The 20370-nt window shown below is 39.4% G+C and overlaps 2 protein-coding genes across 2 annotated transcripts; one reads left to right on the top strand and one right to left on the bottom strand.

Annotated features, from left to right (window-relative positions):
* The first annotated feature begins 1647 nt into the window (after positions 1–1647).
* On the top strand, positions 1648–6377 carry dhrs13b.2 (dehydrogenase/reductase (SDR family) member 13b.2). Its single transcript, XM_010733253.3, has 8 exons — positions 1648–2124; positions 2409–2618; positions 2694–2969; positions 3087–3407; positions 4415–4762; positions 4881–4973; positions 5459–5478; positions 5575–6377. The coding sequence occupies exons 1-8, from the start codon at positions 2073–2075 to the stop codon at positions 5587–5589; spliced, it is 1335 nt and encodes a 444-aa protein (XP_010731555.2). The 5' UTR covers positions 1648–2072; the 3' UTR covers positions 5590–6377.
* A 7300-nt stretch (positions 6378–13677) lies between these two features.
* LOC113746013 (homeodomain-interacting protein kinase 2-like) lies at positions 13678–15895 on the bottom strand. Its single transcript, XM_027280111.1, has 2 exons — positions 15700–15895; positions 13678–15389 (listed from the first exon to the last, which is right to left on the bottom strand). Exons 1-2 carry the CDS (start codon positions 15731–15733, stop codon positions 14137–14139), a joined length of 1287 nt encoding a protein of 428 aa, XP_027135912.1. The 5' UTR covers positions 15734–15895; the 3' UTR covers positions 13678–14136.
* Between the last annotated feature and the right edge of the window lie 4475 nt (positions 15896–20370).

Raw genomic sequence — 20370 nt, forward strand, 5'->3', positions numbered from 1 at the left:
AACCTGCTTTGTGAAACGGACCCCAGGTTAGGTGACCTATTAACTCAAAATCAGTGTAGAACAGTCGATCTACACCTGCTGTATGAGACACACCTGTTTTTATAGAATTGTAACATTTGTCATGTTTTTTTTTTATCTTATTTTTTATTTTTTTTAATATATTTCATAATGTACATATGAGCATTGAAGCAGTGCAGGATCATACTTGTTTCATGAGACACACTTTTTTTTAAATCAAACCATTCTTCATATTTTATAAATACACGTTTTATACATTTAACACCTACGTCTTATTTTGAAAACCGGAAGTATCCACACGCTGCAGTAAGCTAGTGCTGACTTTCCCAGTTTTCGCAAAGTATTTGACATAAAGTCGGCAATAAGGGCGCACTTGAAAATGTTGGAGCGGCTGACGTGACCACGCGAAAACGAGAGACGGCTGGCGTGACCGCAGTTCTACTGGCTTGTAGTAAAAAAAAAAAAGTATTAAAGGTCACTTAATAAGCATAAACTGCTATCATGTAAGTGACGTTATTTTACAGTGACGTCGCACATAGAGACAGGCTATTAAGGTAGTTGTATATGTCTGATGGAGGCAGACTGAAAGGACATTTATTTATTTTATTTCAAATAACGACAGAATATTGCAGTTTGCCTGACTGGTCATATTAGCATTTAATCTGTTTACCCATCTAAGGCATATATATCAAGAAAGATAAAAAGTCATTTATTTTATGGTTGCCCATATAGTAGTACATGTTGGAAAGAACTTGAGAACTATATACTGTGTAAAACAAAACATAAAATCAACACTGAGGGAAAAACATTATTATTTATTTTGAATACAAAGAAAAGAAATGTATTATTGTCAGCCTCTATGTTTTATTCGGGACATTTCACATCCATAAATGTACATGTCAAGCTGCATCACCATCATTTAAGCTGTTTTTGATTGAAGCTGATGATTATTTGAAGTCTCTTAAGTTAATTACTGATAAGAAATGTATATCTATAATGAATATCCATGCAGATATTTTCAACCAATAACCTGTCACAACAGATCTAACTAGAACTTTCATCATGTAATATTACAAAGTCTGTCACAGCAAAGTTTTATTTTTGCTTTTCTGTTTCCTTTCTCTTTTTTTTTTTTACCCTATACTGGCACTATGTTACTATTGCACAATGTGAACTGGTATGACTGAATTCTTTCAGTAAAGTTGATATACAGTACTACACTATCCAATAACCACATTAAGCCTCAATATTAACACTAACATGCTAACTTATATGATTTAAGGCCGTAAAACCCCTAACCACACACTTTTATACACTTTTCTCAGACAGGCATTAACATTTTCTCACATTTCTCTCTTATTTAAACACTCTCAAAGTTCAAACTTTCGCAGATTTAACAAAAATAAGTACAATACTGCATTAGTAAATGCAGAGTCTCACTGCTAGTGATTGGACATTTATGTAACTCTGGCTCGTTATAGTGAGGGACAACTGTATACAAAACAAATCAATATTTACATTTACCGCCAGTCAAATTAGACCAATAGCGGGCGTGCTGCCCTCGTCACGTGATAACAGCTGTACGTAACGTGACAGCTTCATGCGTAACTTGCAGGAGTTGAAGTCTCCCCCAGCCTCAGCTTCATAACCTCCATCAAGTCTGTCCGTGATTATAAGGCGACATTAAAAACAGCGGGGAAAGTAGTGCATGGCGACACGTCAGCAGTCAGATGGAGCAACAGCCAGCGCATAGTTTAACAACGCAGCGAGCTGGATGTGATGCGAGAGTTAGCTCAGCTGTTATTGTACACAGGGATAGTGGATATGCTTCCTATCATGAGCACAGATATATATATAAATAGACATTATCTTAGCAACAGTGAGTTCTTTATACTGTTGCCGGTTCATATGCAAATACGACGACGTCACAGTGAACCACGTGAGGCTGCAGATAAAGTTTTTTTTCCTCTGAAGTGAAAGTGAAAGTGTTCCTTCAACTGCGAGCAAGTCAGTGTGCCTGTTACTCCAACGACGAAGGGGATTTCTGCTAACCTATGATCATGGGACGGATCTTAAAAATACTTATTTACCTCTGTCTGTGTGCATGTAAGTTATTGTTTTCAGCTCTGATGCAGATCGATCAGTAGGCAGTAGTAGTAAGCAGTAGCAACCAGCAGACTGCAGTTTACTATACTGTAATAATCCACACTGTACTGTTCTGTGCTCTATCATACGACACTATGCTATATAGAATAGAATAGAAATACTTTATTAATCCCAAACTGGGAAATTGCATTGCAGCAACAGCATTTCACCCATAGTTAATATACACCACATGTATATATATATATGTAAGCTGACTGTTCTGTCTCATCCTGTGTGTCTCTCAGGTGTGCGGGGTGTCCATCAGGTGTCATGGGTGCCCTGTACTTTCACAGATGAAAATGTGGTTATTGGTCTTGAGCGTGTAGGGATGAATACAGGGGTACAAAACACAGAGACTGTTCAGACTGAGCTCATCCACAGAGAGGCTATGCTGCAGTTTGGTCAAAAAGGAGACACCCCTGTGAACCCACATGCCATCACTTTCCTAGTCACCGGTAAGACCTCTCGCCCAAAGGAGTAACAGGCAGACAGGAGATTATTGTATTCTATTGTACTCTGTTATGTTTTAGGATCTAAGGTGGATCTGCGGCGGTACATAGAGGGAGTGGAGCCAGATCAGTTGGAGTGTGAGCTGCGTAGGTACAGTACAAAAGGCATCCATGTCCGTTGGCCAGTCCAGGGGCCCACGGAGTACAACCGCTGGTTCAGCTGCAGCCTGAAACACACCAAAGGCCTGTTCACAGTCACCGGCTTCCTCAGACAGCCATCTGACCAACCGCCCTCAGGAAAGCAGGACTACCTCAGCTGGTCTGCTATCGCAGACAAAGAGATCCTCTCCTCAACAGGTACCAGTCACCACACTACATATTCATTCGTGCATTTAATCCCAGTCTGTGTTCATGTCGAAGATCTAAAATGTATCTGTGTCATATGCATCTGTCTTGTCACATCTGTTTCCATAGCTGTCATGGTCATTAAAACAGAAACTCCAACATTGGAAGTAGGCCTCTTATCCAAACAAAAGCTCCACTGTCAGTTTGCTGTTGACCACAAAGCACCAGACATGACTTTGGAGTGGCACTGGCAACATCGAGGAGAGAAAAAAAGACTGTTCAGCCATAACAGCCGCACAGGGCAGGTCCACGGGAGCGGTGTTAAGCTTACAGGTGGAGATGCTTCCTACACCATCCCCCTCACTAAGATGAGCAGCGAAGGGACCTACATTTGTTCGGTGGCAGTGGATCCACTGTTCGGCAGTCTGGACGTAAATCTACATATCGAAGGTGAGGATAAGTCAAAGAGAGGATACTAGGAACAAATGTCAGGCTAGACTCATATTTTGGGATATTAATGGTATTAAAAAAGGCAAATAACTTTTTTTTTTTAAAACTGCCTCACAGCCTACCTCACTTTAGTATCAGTAGATCCCATCAGTATATGAGACTACTGATTTCTGAGCTGAAGTGAAACCAAAACTTCTAGGACCTGTGTCAGCCATGCTTGTAGTTTTTTTTCATGGGAGCTGTAGTTTTTTTTTTAGCCACTGTTGTAGCCTAGTTTCACTGTTTCAGGCAGACAGATGAACGAAATGCTGAATGAGAGACTTACAGAAACTGGTGGAGCAGGACATCGGCTCTCGATTTCTTGGCCTTGAGCAGTGATTTCTTGCAGGCTCCAGGAGGTCACTGACAGCCGAGAAACAACCCCTGTAAAACCACGACTTGTCATTTGTACACTCTGCTTTTGGTGAATGAGTTTTAGGGAAGCTGGTAGCTGATCCCCCTTGTTTTTGTGCTAAGTTAAGATAAACAGTCTGCTGTCTCCAACTTAAACATGAGAATGGTATCAACCTTCTCATCTAACTGTAGAAGCAAGACAGCAAATCAAGTCAAACTTTTCCTTCAATCAACTTTCAGTAAAGACATCTTTACTCATTGCGTCGGCATCATTGCTTCTTTACATTAACATACAATATAAGGCCGCAACTGACCATAATTTCATTATCATTGAGTCTGTTAAATGTTCTTTCTATTGATTGGTTAATCAATAGAAAGAATCAATAGAAGTATGTAAAGTGTCGGGAAATTGCGAAAAACACACATCATAGTTTCAGAGAACCCAAGGTGATGTCTTCAAATTGTTTTTTTAGTTACTAGAAGTAACTTTCCCACTGGTCATTGATGTTGTACCCAATATTGGCTATTACCAGCTTAACTCAAGCTCACCAGAGAAACTACTACGACAGAAAACCTCATGCTGAAATTGAAATGTTATTCTTTCTTCTCCTTAGAGGCTCCCCGTGTCTCCCTCAACGTTGGATCCACTCTCTTGCTGGAGGATGGCGGTGAGCAGAAGATTGTTTGCGATGCAGAAAGTTACTACCCTCTGGATGTGGACATTGTTTGGTACGAGCAGGACCCGGCAGCGGTAGGGCAAAGGGTGGGTGCTCCACTCCCCAAGGCACTCAAGAACATGTTGCTGTCTAGCCACCGACACAACCAGGACAGGACCTACTCTGTGTCGGCATTCTTCTACCTTGAAGCCTCGCTCAGGGATTCTGGGAAACAGTTCACATGCAGCGTCTCTCATAAGTCACTGAGAGTGCCGATCAAAAAGAGCTTCATCCTGACTGTTGAAGGTGAGGATACCAAATCACATTAATTGCACTGTAGTGCTTTGAGCTACCACACGGTGGCAGCAGAGGAACACACCTGACTGCAGCTTTAACGTCACACTTGTCTGTTTTCTCTGCTCAGAGCCGAGCAGCTTGATGTTCAACCTCACTGTTGGCCTCATTGTGATCATACTGCTGGTCATCCTGTATGCAATGCTGTCTATGCTGCACACTAGTAAGTGACATACAGGCTGTTAAAATGATATGTGAACATTCTTTATTCTTTCTTTGGATCCCCATTAGCTTTCACACTAGTGAATAATTATAACAATAACTTTATTTATATAGCAACTTTAAAAAACATGGTTCACAAAGTGTTTTACAGAGCAGCAGACCTGTAAAACACAACAAAATTCAAGAGTGATAAAAAAAAAGCAGTACAGTAATAAAAGGTATAAATATATAAATCATATAATAAAAGCAAAACAAGAAGTCACCAACACATGGCATCAAAACATAGAAAAATAATTAATTCATAACAAAATAATATGTATGTGAGATTACATTTTTTAGTTTTAGTGACTTTTTGAAAGAAAATCTGTTTTTGATCTGGCCGATGATGATGATGATGATGATGATTAGAGTTGATGTTCATATCAGTTTGAAATATGTTTGTGTGGTGCTGATATCTGATATTTATTTATTACTTATTCTCCACAGCAAGAAAAAAATCAGTTCAGGTAAGATGATTTAAAAAACTGTTGTTCCATTTATCTTCTGATTAAACTGTCGCCTTAAATACAAACCAATGTTTAATCTGTTTGTGTCCTGAGCAGAAGAAACCATACTGAGCAGCTGAGCAGACCAACTGAAAACACCAGTGAAGGCAGACTGTCCTCCTCACTCCTCCTGCTTCTTTCATTTTTAGATGAGAAATGTCTCAGACATTTGATTATGGTGTGTTTGAGTTTCTATGAAACAGAGAGTGTCTTTCATGCTTTGTTGATTTTGCTCATGCTAAAAGTAAATGAATGAAGTAAATTATTGGCTGAGGTGAACAAGCAATCCACAAGAGTTTTTGACTGCTAGTAGTGCTAGAGAGCAATGCTTTTATGAGTGGGTCACTGTTGCAAGTGTATAGGCAACATGACACACAATGGTTTCAAACTATTCCAGTGACCTACAGGTGGCAGTAGCACGCAAAGAAGTGACCCTCCAACAGATGCATGTAAGCAATGCACGGTTTGAAATATTTTTAAAATCAGCTTTGCAAATGTTTAATGATGAAGAAAATTCATTTGTCAGAAAATGAAACATATGTTTTGTAGGAAACACTGAATGTAACTCCAGAGGGTAACTGTAATGAAATATAGCTGCAGTGAGCAGAAAATGTTTGAAAACCAGCTGTTAAAGAATGTTGATATTAAGGATAATAACCTTAACTGTGTAAGAATAATACACCACTATACTACCAGGTACCAAGCCCTAATGGATTTAAATTCATATTGATCTGGTCTACATAATTAAATACCCTTTTGTGAAACTTTAAAGTCATTTTAGAACCTATTGTTATATTTGCATCGTGGGGGTGAATATTGAGACTTCTGAGAGTAATAAATTTGTCTTTGTCTGAAATGTCCTCCAGTTTTTACTTTATTGGGGATTTGAACCCATACTGATGAAGTACAAATCATGAAAATCAGGGTAGTTACTATGCTATTTATAGTTGCCTTTTCCCTGTGAGTATTGCTACACCATTTATTTATTTATTTATTTTGATCCTCAGTGGTAGCAATAATTGCTCACTTACCCAGCTCCAGTTCTGGCACAACACCGGCTCCGGTCACCATCAGCATTCCCCCACTCCCCAGGCATGAAAACCTCTTCTTCTTAGTGGTCGAAAATACCTGTGGTACAAACACTAACACTCTACTGGTACTCTGAACACACAGTCCAGGAAGCCTGGCTGACAAACTAGCTATCAGCACCTATAGCTTGCAAGAGTTTACTTCACTGTCCATCAGAAAACTCTGTAAATCACAGAGAGTTGAGGCAGAGCAGCTGGAGGACATCAGAGGGAAACCCAGAAAACATTTTCTCCAAAATCTTCTAGATGATCACACCCAGCGCACAAAGTTACATTACAGTACAATTCACCTGAATACAATATTTTATGGTAGAAAGGTTACGTAATGTTGCTTTAAGCCTAAATTGGCACTTTAAAGCATTATAACATGTAATTCTTGGAACTTTTCTATATATAGGCCTTAACTCACCGACCATAACGTTCTAATGAATTATGTTTCTGTTCCTTTCTCTTAAATCCAGACTCCACTTGTAAGTAAAATCAAAGCTTCTTGTAAAACTTTCAGATGACCTCTGGAAATCCTCTGCTTTTATATTACAAGCTCTCTCTGTGCTCTCTCATTAGACACACACTTAGATAAAAAAAAAAAAAACCCACGCACGTAAAGCATACTGAACCTCACTTCTCGTATATGTCTGCTGTCAGCTTTGAAGCGGACCGATGAAGCGGAACTTTAAGATGTCTAAGAGTCCACGTAGAGGACACCTAAACTGGTCAGTTAGCTCTTGAGTCAGGATAAACAGAGTTTTGCTTAGACTGATACCAGATGTGTGTTAGTGTGTGTGCTGCCAGCACTGTGTGGCCTAAGGGGTAAGTCTGTGTGGCCCAGGTTTGATCACAAATGTTCAGAGAAGACAAACTCAGCACTATGTTGTTCTGAGAGGCACAAAAGCCATAAAAGAGAGTGAGCCGTGGAGTACAAAGAAAAGAAACCGATTTGACTCTTTAGAAGAATAAAAAGATGTCCCTTTGAAAGTCTTTCAATATTGGGTCATGTCTGATCAGATATTTATTCTTTCTACCCAAATATTGATGAAATATGTGTCTGGCACACTGAAATAACAGCTGTAGCTATCTAAACTTGGCACACCTTATATTTCACAAGCTACTTGATCCAAATACTTGAGGCACTGATGCAAGTCTATAAAGTTCATAAGCTATAATTAAAGTTTAAAGCCTGAAATTGTCATGAGGCGATCTGCTAAAGAGTAGATGAGGGACTACAAAAACACCAGCAGGCTGAGGTGGACACCATACTAATGAAAGGATCAGATTTTATTAAGCTTTATTTTGGCTGATAGGGGGTCTATTAAAAATATGCCTGGATCGTTCCTGATACTGATCTTTAAGGATCGGCTCGGGACATTCACTTCTAATGTCTTGGACACATGAAAACAATCAATTCCAGTGCTTGAAGTTGGCCATTTTAGATCAATTCTATTGCTGCCTCTATCAAAGGGGATATTATGAATGATCTCTGTCTGGGTTATGTGTTTTGTCTTTCTTTTCATGACATGTTGGAAGAGATTTTTAAATCTGTGACTAATCAGTGGACTATTTCTCTCTGTGTATTCAAAGAAGTGACCACAATAGAAGTGCATTTAGGTCTACTACCAATGGCCTCTGGATGCCAATCAATGCTAGCTTCTTTGAGAATCATTGTTGGATTAAAGCAGAATTCATACATTTTTGTGCTATCAGCTGTAAACACAACATTGACATGTAATCACTTGTAAAATCATTGCACTTCCACTCTATACTTCCAGCAGACACTGGTGAACTCAAACAGTTGTAGACAAAAACAAGGACCTGAAAGACAATAAAATGCTCTACAGAATCTATGCTGGGTTCATCACCATGAATCTTTGTTAACAGAAAAATATTTCCTAGTCCAGCTTTAAGGAAATATTCAGACTTCGTTTTACACTATCTTAATTTAATTAAACTTTGATTTAAATGATGATGATTGATTGTACCTGTATGATTATATGTGAAAATAATAACTTGAATTAATTTGCATTGAACTATACGATTCAAAGTGAGGCAAAGAAAGCCTTCTCATCTTCTTTGACAATGGTGGAATTTTCTAGAGTCTCTTTTTCTGTACATGTTGCGTTGTGCAACACTCAAACATTCCTAAATATGACACATAATTCCTGAGAAAATTACTATTCAAACAGCTTTTAACATATAGGATGTACTTTTCCAAAATGTCTACATGGAAAACATGCCAAAAAGAAAAAAGAAATAAAATAAAGTTATGTTGAAACCAATGCAGGGGTTTAATGACCAAAAATAGTTTTATTTTAGACTAAACATATATCCCTTACTGTGTGTGTGTGTGTGTGTGTGTGTGTGTGTGTGTGTGTGTGTGTGTGTGTGTGTGCGTGCGTGCGTGTGTGTGCATGTCAAAGGTTTTACAGTAACAGTCGCATCAAATTATGTGTCTGCATGTTGCCTTCAGGCTGCGATGATTTCATTTCCGAGAGTTTAACTTCATCGTTACCTGATGATGAAGTATAAATGACACACACTCTAATCATCACTAATCACTAATCATTTCAGGTTCTTTCTCTCCCACTGTGCCTTTGGTGACCGCACGTTTAGTCATACCTATAAATATATTACTATGGATTAATATGGAGGTCACTGGATAACTTGGCACAGTGTGTGTCTACAGTTTGCAGACTGACCTCCTGATCCCACCAATAAACTGGTAACTTAAACTGAGTGGAAATTTCATGTCAAGAGCAGCGACTGACCCATGTGTGTGTGTGTGTGTGTGTGTGTGTGTGTGTGTGTGTGTGTGTGTGTGTGTGTAGCTCACCCTGTGACTAAACCGCTGGCCACACACTTAACTACTGCATGCATAATGAAGATCCATGTAGAGCGAGTGGAAAATGTGTTTTGAGAGAGAGAGTGTGTGTGTGTGTGTGTGTGTGTGATGCTTTCATCTGTGGCTTCAGTTCTCCTCTTTTCTCCTCTTTCCTCCTCACCACAAATGGTTCTATTTCTTCCTCTCTGTTCATTCCTCCATCTCTAACTCTTGACTTCAGCTTGAAGCTCACGGCACACCACTTCTATGATCTTTGAATAATAAACAGCTCTAATGATGGTCCGACCGTCTGGTTCTCCTCTCCTGAACTGTTGTGACAGATCTGAAATAACACCAGACTGATTTCCAACACAAAAGGTGTTTGGAAAACACCATCACTGTTCTCGCTGACAGACCTTGACTCATGCAGTTTATGTTCAAACTCAACTCTCCGCCCTGCCAGTTTCTGTTGTGAGGTCAGGTCTCACCGTGTAATAAAAGAAAGACAAAAAAAAAGTCATGCAGCAGCTCGGAGGCAATGAGCTCATGAGTGCAGTTTCTGGCCTTGGCTGACGTCGACACTGCTGTCAGCCAGCAGCTTTGGATGCTCTGTGTTTTCATGTTGAAACACCATTGTTGCATAAAGGAGACTGAGGCAGAGAGAGTGAAATATGATTTATATGGCGGGCTGCAAAACCAACGTTTAAGTCAGATCATAAAACGAGGATGTGTCATTGCATAACTATGCAGCGTGCATCATGAATATGTTTGAAAAAAAAAATGCCGGATCAGTTCGTAGGGGAATTTCTTGGTTGTGTTTCCAACCAAGAAGAACTGTTTCCCAAGAAGATTGTTCATGTGTTTGTGTAGCACTGACACGAGAACAAAGCTATTCAATTAGTGTGGCGACATTATGGAGATAAGAACTGGGGACTGGAGAAGAAATAGTTTTGCTTCATATTGAGATTAACGACAGTATGAGTATTTTTAACTTTTATTTCTCCCTCTGTTTGTGTTTACATGGAAACTGAGGGGGAATAACTGTAACTGATAGTGGACCTCAGAGACTGTGCGTCAGTGTGTAAATGTGTGTGTCTGCCCCCTCACAGTGTCTAACTGCCCCTTGTATGCGCTGCTCAGTGGAGCCTTAAAAGTCTTCTTTGTGTGCCATACCCTTAGAAATGGTCGCTTCCAGCTGCATTAACTACATCCACACACACTTTGCAGGGCACATGGGGTAAACTCTCTCAGGGTGTTGTGGATAGTTCGAAGATGCTGGCATCCACGGAGGGAAAAAGCAGTAGGTCAGATAACAAAGAGGATCCATGGTTACCACTCCATGCTTTGTAAAAGTGTCTCGTTTGTTGATATCAACACGGTCGCACGTTGGTTCTCATGTTGATCATCAACATTTGGAAACAGAATTCTGATTATGCCAGCTGGCTCTCAAAGTAGCTTTTACGCTCTGAGGGGACACTCGATCTTTCTGATGTCAAGTAGATTGAAAAACATTTCCATGCACTGGAAGATGTTTTTCTCAGGAGATGATGGAGACTAAAACTGAGTTAAAAGAGAATTAACCAGAAACATGATTCTAAATGTATGAATATGAATGTTAATGTGTAAAAATGCTTGATTACAAAGTCACCACATTACCTTAAAGATGGTAATATTTCAGTGTTGTGTTGTTGTGCCTGTTGCACCAAATGTCATAATGTATTGTATTCCCAATGAAAAGAAAACCATTGTTGCGTTACATCACTCTAACGATACTTTATTTTACAAAGTCTTGAGCTGTATCTATTTTTTCATGTCATCATACAGTACCTTCCTGGACCTGTGATAAACTTGTCCAGGGTGTGCCATGCCTCTTACCTAATGTCAGGTGGGATCGGCTCCAGCTGTGATCCTGATAAGAATAAGCAGTGATGGAAAATGGATGGGCAGAAAACTTCCTGACATTTAACCAGGGTTACCATGTTATTAATACGGTATCTGTATAAAAAACAACGATAATAGTGTAAAAACTAATCTGCTGCTGCTGCAATTTTCTTTTTTACCTGTCCTGTAAATGTTATCCGCACCTCCTTTTGTCTTCAGTAGTAAATATACATTGTAGGTCACAGTTTGTCAGTGAAAAAAGGCCAGGTTTCTGAACTGCTGGAAAGGTGAACAGCATCATTGCGTTGCCGGGCTGAAGATGAGGTCAGATAGTTACAGGCAGTGTTGCCGCCTACACTGAGGATGTATGCTACAATACATCACCTGAATGCATCGTCTTTGTGTCAGTTTAATGTAAAGAGCTGCGTCTGTATTTTGACAGTCACACCTTCAGGATTTGTAATTAACCTGGTTTACCATAAAACCTTGATACCACCCAAGCCTATAAACTATATTCCTGCATTAAGGAATGACAGACCCTATAGTTATTGACGTTTCTCTGTGTTATCCAACTGAGTTTCCATAACTACGAGCTCTTCCAGCTGAGTAATACCATATCAGGTCTGTCTCCTGTCTGGCTGAAAAACATCGACTATATCTCAGGCTGCTTCTAATTATGGACAAAAAGGCCGTCTTCTACATGACTTATCCGTGGGTAAGTCCTCTATCTATATGTGAATGGTTAAGCTCTGACATAAAGATATCTACAGTATGCATTTCCCAAGACTTGTATGGAAACCTCTCGAGCTCCAGCCCACTTAATCTAACATTTCTCTGAGTGAATTATCAAAGAAACCTCGTCAGCAGGAAGACTGATGTCCAAAAAAAAGGACGATGTTGAAAGATGGCCTCTTGTCCAAACAACATCTCTCTGCAAGTCATACACTATAATTTGAAAGCAGACGTCAAAATACTACTTAAGTGGAATCCATCGCTGATTTTATGAGTAGGTGGTGGATCCATACTGAGATATGATTAAAATAACTGAAGGGTAGGCAGCAGAAAAAAAATACTTTGTGGTGGTACAGCATGTCGCAACCACACTGTAAGCTTTACTGACAGTATAATTTGTAACAAGGAGGCCTTTTTACCCATGGGGAGCTTTTCTGGTATACACACTAACCTTGTTGGGACCAGCAGTCAACAAAGACCAATCGTAATGTGACAAAATGTCATTTTTGAGATCCTGGTAGGTGTAAGGTGTAAACTGTGGTTGGCTTTGTGCGTGTGTTTAGATGTCATGGTCAGAGCAGCGTAACACGGGAGAGGTCAGCAGGACAGATTCCCAGGGAAATACAACTATTATGTTCTCTCTGTGTATGTCTGTGCTTCTGTTTCACACACACACACACACACACACACACACACACACACACACACACACACACGCACGCACACACACAAACTTGGTGTGAAGACAACACACTCCTGATTTATTGGCTCTCCAGGGCCCTGATAAAACTCATCCTGGATTACCTCATCTGTAGTGCTGGCAGACAGTCTGTGTGTGTGTGTGTGTGTGTGTGTTTACTTAGAATTTCTATTTTTTCTTCACAAAAATAATTCAAGTCTGAGGGACAGATCTTTGTTCTTGCATACACCATATTTAGAACTAATGATCTAAAAAAGACTGAGGAGGATCACACCTTCTGATATCCATAGGTTAGATTTGTGGTGTCATTGTGGATGGACAAAAAAAGCCCGAATTTATCTGCAAAATGAATTTAAACAGAAGCAAAATGAATCTAATCTGATGGGATTTTGAGTAGTTTGTGTTATTGTTTTTATATTAACTAAACTGTCATGTTGTATGTGTACAGATAGCTCATACTGTATGGTTCAAAACCAACATGAATGGGAAACATTATATTGACATTTTACACCGTCTCAATTGAAAGGTCCATTGTAGTGGACATGCAAAAGCAAATTAAACAGAGATATAAACTTAAAGTTTAAAAAATAAATTAAAATAAGTGGAGAACTTCAACCAATCAAGATGTCTGAGATAATTTTTTAAGTAAAAAAAAATAAAGATATACCATGGGATGATTAAGCACTGTAAGAGATTATTTTCTGACATACAGGTATGAGCATCAACTGCAGTAATACAAAAGTGTCACAGCTCAGCTGTTAGCCTGTGAGAAAACCTGATCTGTTGACACACAGATATATTTAACTCTAAATAACATTTATTTAGATAGAAGGCAAACTGGAGGAAATGTTTTAAATACGATATACTGTATAAATCATAACACAATCATAATGTCAGAACACTTTACACATAGAGTGAGAACACCTGAAGACACACAGATATACTGCATCTAAGTAACATTTATTTCGATCATAGGAGGAACCGGAGCAACCCGGAGAAACCCTGTCATTCTATGACATTCTAAACTACATTTTTTTAGATTCTAGGTAATCCAGTTGTAAGTAAACCATAGAATCATAGGCGAACCGGAGCAACCCGGAGAAAACCTTTATAAAGAAAATATTTACATGACAGATGACAGATATATGTCATTCTAAACTACATTTTTTTTAGATTCTAGGTAATAAGAATAATAGAATCATAGGTAAACCGGAGCAACCCGGAGAAAACCCAAGTTAAACTATTTACATGGAGTAGGTCTAAACCAAATTACCACCATGAGCAAGCACTTGGCGACAATGGTGAGGAAAAACTTCCTTTTAGGAGGCAGAAACCTCAGGCAGAACCAGGCTCATGGTGGACGGTCATCTGCCGTGACCGGTTTGGTTTAGACGGAGAGGGAGTTAGGGAGGTTGAGGGGGGGGGTTGACAACTGGCTGTCTGTTCCAGCTGAAGTAGTTTTGGACAGTGTTCTTTATTCTGCTAAAGAAACTCCACACTGCCTGTCCATATCCACCGTTGTCCACTAGCTGGTCCTCCAACATATTCTCGATGTTTTCGGTCTCCTCTGTGTTCTCGGTGCTGACCTCCAGGTCAGCTGGTCCATCGTCCATTGTAGTGACAGGGTCTGCTGAGGAACTTGATGTGATGGAGAAGAATGGGTGATGCAGCACCTCCAGAGGTTTTATACGTGCATCTGGGTCAAGGTGCAACATCCTCTTTATGAGATCCGCCAGCAGTCCCTGATGAGTCCTCTCTGTTTCCTCCTCCATGACATGGACAAGGGCATCCAGGTTCTCGAGCCTATATTCCCTTGTATCCACGGCATAGATCCCTGTTTGTTCAGCAAAGTCCTCAGGGGATTTAAATGTCCAATGCTGTTGGCCATTTGTCTGGTCTCTATCAAAATAGTAACCAGTCTTCAATCCACGGTCCAGTACGTTGTCTGATGGCTGTCCTTGCGTTCCAAAAATGAAACGCAACACATCATAGTCTGTGTTACCAGGGTACAGGGGGTACCCTGTGGACAGCTCTGCAGCTGTGATGCCCAGAGACCACATATCTATGGCATCGTTAAAGGGGAGGTGAAGCGTCACCTCCGGTGCCCTGTACCAGAGGGTTTGTATCCATGGACCAGGTTTAACTGTAGCTACTGGATGTGATAGGCCAAAGTCAATTAGCCTGACCTGAAGCGGTGTCTGATGGCGGTCAACGATCATAACATTGTCCGGTTTCAAGTCTGCGTGAACCAGGCCAATTGACCTCAGGTGGGACAGGGCTGTGGCCAGCTGCGCGATAACTGGCCTCAGCTCAGTCGTGGTGAGGCCCTCGAAGTTCCTTTCTTTCAAGTATGAGTACAGGCTTAGGTCCATCAGATCAAAATTGAGACAGATCCTGTCTTGGTCAAAGAAGAACCCGTTCCACCTGACAATGTTACAGGTGTCTGGGTTCAGGCATCGCAGCCGCTTTAAGATACAAATCTCAAGCCTGGCTTGCTGGATCGTCTTATGAGAGCTTTTCATTATTTTGATCGCCTCATGCTTGTTTGTTTTGAGGTTGAGGCATTGTGTAACATACCCAAAGCCGCCCTCGCCAAGGATGGACTCTACCTTATGAAAGTTTCCCAGAGTGGTCCCTTGGTATATTTGAAGATCATCTGTGCAGTAGAAGAAGAGCAGAGAGAGGATAAGGTTACAACATGAAGACAACAGAGCATAACAAAATCTAAAGTCAAAAATATAACATTCTCATAACCAAGAAACACTTTCAGGTGTTGTCACACTGACAACAGCTCTATTAAACTCTTTGAGCCGATCCCTTTAATTTGAAGGTTACATGGAATTGATTTCAACTATTACAAGTATAGACCCTTACACATGATTAAACATTTTAGTAACTACTGTAAAGATGAAACATTGGACCACTCATGGTGGTTACACAGAAATAAAACAGAAAATTGAACTCACTGGCTGTGTTAGTGTTAATGCTGAAGCAGTTCATGATCTTTCTCCTGAGGTGTTAAACAAATGTAAAGAAGATATTTTCCTTGCACTTGGTCTTATCAAACGTCACGTCTTGTCGCGATGAAGGTCTGATCTGCACCGATGTCCTCTGTAAGTCTCTGTACTTTAAGTAGTAGAATCTAAGGACATTCTAGGATCTAGACCAAAGGCACATTCTGTGACATCATCGGGTTCCTTTATTCTATTCCTTCCAGCTCGACCAATCAAATCACTCGTTGTTATGAGGTGGAAAAGGCTACTGTTGCCATGGTTAAACAACAACAGTATTAAGGGAAACACCTCAACCCTCTCATTCATTTCAATGAGATCCAAGTGTTGAGCGGCCAATGCTGAATTACTAATCAGGCAAACTGTTTTGTAATACTGTGAAACATACTAAAGCACAACATATGGTGAGACCTACTCCTAAGTCCCTTTCATTAAGTACTGTGAGTTAAAATCTAGGGCCTACATATTACTTTTTCATGGTACATATTCCTAAATACATATACACATGGACATATAAGTCAGTCAGTTGTTCATGTTTTGGGGCCATTGTAGTTTTTCCTTCATACCAGCCACTAGATGCCACTAAATCCAACGCACTGGTCCTTTAACCCTTATGCACCCCTTGGTACATTTTTTTTGCATTTTTTCAATTAAAAATACTATTTTGACTAGGACAAAATTTTGCAAGAATTTGTCATTTTAAATTTAAATATTTCTGCCTTGGATCTAATAATAGGGCTATACTACACTGTGTAGAAGAAAAAGTTTCACCTTTTACCCTTTGGACATTTTTGCACCATTGACTTGTATAACATACATTTTTTGATCCTACTCTAATTTCAGCATGAAACAGTGTTTTACATGTGACTAGCTTGTCAATCTAAGCTTTTCGCTTGAAATTTTTTTCAATTATCTACCATATGATGTCATTTTCGGGCGGCACGGTGGTGCAGTGGTTAGCACTGTCGCCTCACAGCAAGAAAGTTGAACCTCAGACTTTCTGCCTGGAGTTTGTATGAACTCCCCATGTCTGCGTGGGTTTTCTCCGGGTACTAAAAGTCTTCCCACAGTCCAAAGACATGCACTGTTACGACCAGGAAAAGGGGTATGAGGAAGTAACATAAAACCAACATGTTGTGGTTAATAAACAAAGGTATTTTATTAAATGAAAGTTCAAATTGTTTTAACAAAAGGAGGTGAGGCAAAAGGGAACAAAGGGCGAAGCGAGTGCTGTTTAAACGAACAAACAAATATAACAAAAAGAGAACTCTAACCAGAGCCTATATTATCTAAATAGTAAACCAAAACGAGAAACAAAGACCTCACTGTCTAAATTTTATACTAAATAACAAAATACACATCAAAACAGCACCCCTGAACTAATGAGTCTAACAGAAATATACTCTCGAGTAATCAGTAGATCTATAACTAAACTAAACCCTGCCCAGTCCCAGTAATTCAACACAAAACAAACCTCCTCAAACCACATGATTTAACCAAAGTTAACGTTCACAATTTCGAATATCGAGGCAAGCTCGCAAACACCATGGACAATGACAAGCCGCCACGATGCTCGGGTGGCTGCAGTTTAAATGCCCGGGCCAGGTCAATTGTGCCCAGCGGATTGGTCGGCCGGGAGAGGATGCAGGGGATGTCGCCCCAATCCCAGCCCTCTCGGCTTCTAGGCTCGGGCGTCATCGGGACCACACCTCCTCAGCTGAGACCCAGTATTTCACCGCCAACCACACACCTGGACTCACATAGGGAATAGACATTAAACACACACATATACGCCGGGGCGAAACGGCGGCGGCCGTAACATGCACATAATAGGTTAATTGGTGACTCTAAATTGGCTGTAGGTGTGAATGTGAATGTCTATATGCCTTGTGATGGGCTGACGAATTGTCCAGGGTGCACCTCACTTCTCGTCCAAAATCAGCTGGGATAGGCTCCAGTCCCACCATGACCCTGATGAGGATAAGCGGTTATAGATAATGGTTGGATGGATGACGTCATCTTCCAATATATGGCTGAGAGCTCCATTATATGCTGTTTAATTGAGGCCCTTTTCTGTTGCATTTCTGACTTTTGCTTGCAAACAGGATTCATGATTACAATTAACATGGTGTGCTGGTATTGATGTAAAAGTGTGGTATAAATGTGTGTATTGAGAAAAATTATTTGTGTGTGTTTGTGTGTGTTATATAAATAAGGTTTAGAGATAAAGGTGTAGAATTTCATTCCCCTAAAACCCAACTTTAAAATGAGTTTAGGTGTGTGTGTGTGTGTGTGTGTGTGTGTGTGTGTGTGTGTGTGTGTGTGTGTTTGAAGGTTTCTTTTGCAACACTTCTGTTTTGGTTAATTAAACATGACATTCATTGTCTCATTGTTATGGCACAGAAACCCAGTGTTGACATGTTTGTCTCATGCCTCCTCCTCCTCTCATATTTGCCTCCTGTGTTTCTTCCTGTTTGTCTTAATGTCTTTATTTTATGTCTTCATATCCTCCTCTGGTTAGTGCAGCTTCTGTTTTTATAATATAATCAGTCACTGATTTAACTGTTTTCAAGATAGAGTTGGATTTGGTTAAGTTATTACTGTTTTCACTCTTTGATTTCAAGGACAATGTCAATGTCCAGCCTATGTTTGACTTCTGGAGCAAGAGTCAGGTCTGTGACTACAGTTCCATGCACAGTGCTGTGAAAACAGGCGGATGTTTTGGAAATAATGGCAGCATTCATTAAGCCATAATTAAGTAGAGATGTAATTCAAAATATTTAAATATTTTGGTTATGTAAACTTTCCTGATATTGGATTTAGATTGGGCGTGTTTATGCTTATGGACATTTATTACAAAAACTGTGGAATTTAGAGGCAACTTCACTACATTAGGTGTAATAAATAAACAAAATACACACTTTATTTGAACAACTCACCAAAACGTCTTGGTTAGTCTTTCCACTGTTCCAACAATTCAAAACTCTGATTTGGTTGAAATAAATGCTAAACTCAGGTGTGATTTTAGACCACAAAATCTGCTGGAAACCTCATATTAAATATACACAAGCACAGGTTTCAAGGAGCCATAGGAAAAACAAGATACATTCTGAATCACAAAGCACTATATATTCTGTATTGTTCACTTGTGTTGCCATATATCAGTTACTGTATGGAGGTATGGGGTAATATGTACAAAAGCAACCTACAGCCTTTATATGTACTGCAAAAAAGAGCCATAAGGATTGTAAATAATGTAGGGTTTCACAAACACACCAACACATTATTTGTAAAGTCTAATATCTTGAAGTTGGTGGATCTGGTAGAATATAACACAGCACAAATAATGTATAAAGCAAAAATAATTTACTTCCAGGTAATATACAAAAAAATGTTTTGTGAAAGGGAATGTGGTTACAATTTAAGAGGAGAGCTTAAATAAAAAAAATGTTGTTTTTGTACAACTATGAAGGGTATGTGCATTTGTTAAACTGTGGAATAATTTGGACATTGAACTTAAACAGAGTACTAATATTCTTCAATTCAAGAAAATATACAAAAACAATATTTTCCTGAGGTATAAGAATGAGGAAGGACAGTAATGTTTATTTTTGGTTTTCAGACACAATGGTATTGTTGAATAGACATTTATATACAGAAGTATAAAGACAGTCTATAAATTAATAAATTAATAAATACTACTAATAATATAATAAGCAGAGGAGAAGGGGTAGGAATATATAAGTGTCCACTTCTTCCTACTCCTTTTTGAACATGGATGATTTAATCTGCACTGGAGAAATTAACAATTGAGTTGCTGCGTGTACAGGTTTGACCTGTTTCTGTCTTTTTTTTCTATTTTTCTCATTGTATACATTTTTTTCCTTTCTTTATTTTATCTTATTGGTTATTGTTTTTTTGCTTTTACATGTTCAAAATAAAAATTCTCAACTCAACTCAAGTAAGAAGTGAAAACATTCTGTTACGGTCAAAGGAGTCTGGTTTGGTGGCTTTGAAGAGAGCATAGATGGATATAAAGGTTTCAGTTCCATGTTGGAAAGAACTGTCTGACATCAAAGTACTTTGGATTTTTATGGATTCCTAATGAGACGCTCAATTTTGATATGATGATTTGATATCATAATCCTCTACCACTGAAATAAAACTCTCTTAATAATAATCTCTATTCTGAGAACAAAATGTCACTGTAGAGGAACATGGTCAGATTTTCATCTGATTAGTATTATAAATGATATGAGGCCACAAATGTCAAAGATAGATGGATGCAGATGGCAGATGGCCCCACAAAATGATAAAACATTACAACATAACATAGATTCTGACCTTTTTTCACATTTCTTATATAACTGTCCTCTTTCCTCTCCTCTTCCCCATTAAGTTGAGGTATAAATCAGTAAGCGGCAGCAGCCCGCAGAGGACAGAGGGTCAGCGAAGGGTTGATCCAGAAGTATTCCAGCCTCCTGTGTTTAGAGATCCCGCCATGATTCAAAGGATTACATTACTCCTCACTGAGATCCAAAGTGATATGACGCAACGTTACTTATGGTCTTGTCTGGGCAAGTGTGGGATTCAACGGGATTTACAGCCTCGTAAAAATGGTTTTAT

This window comes from Larimichthys crocea, chromosome VII, assembly GCF_000972845.2.
Source record: "Larimichthys crocea isolate SSNF chromosome VII, L_crocea_2.0, whole genome shotgun sequence".
Lineage (NCBI taxonomy): Eukaryota > Metazoa > Chordata > Actinopteri > Sciaenidae > Larimichthys > Larimichthys crocea.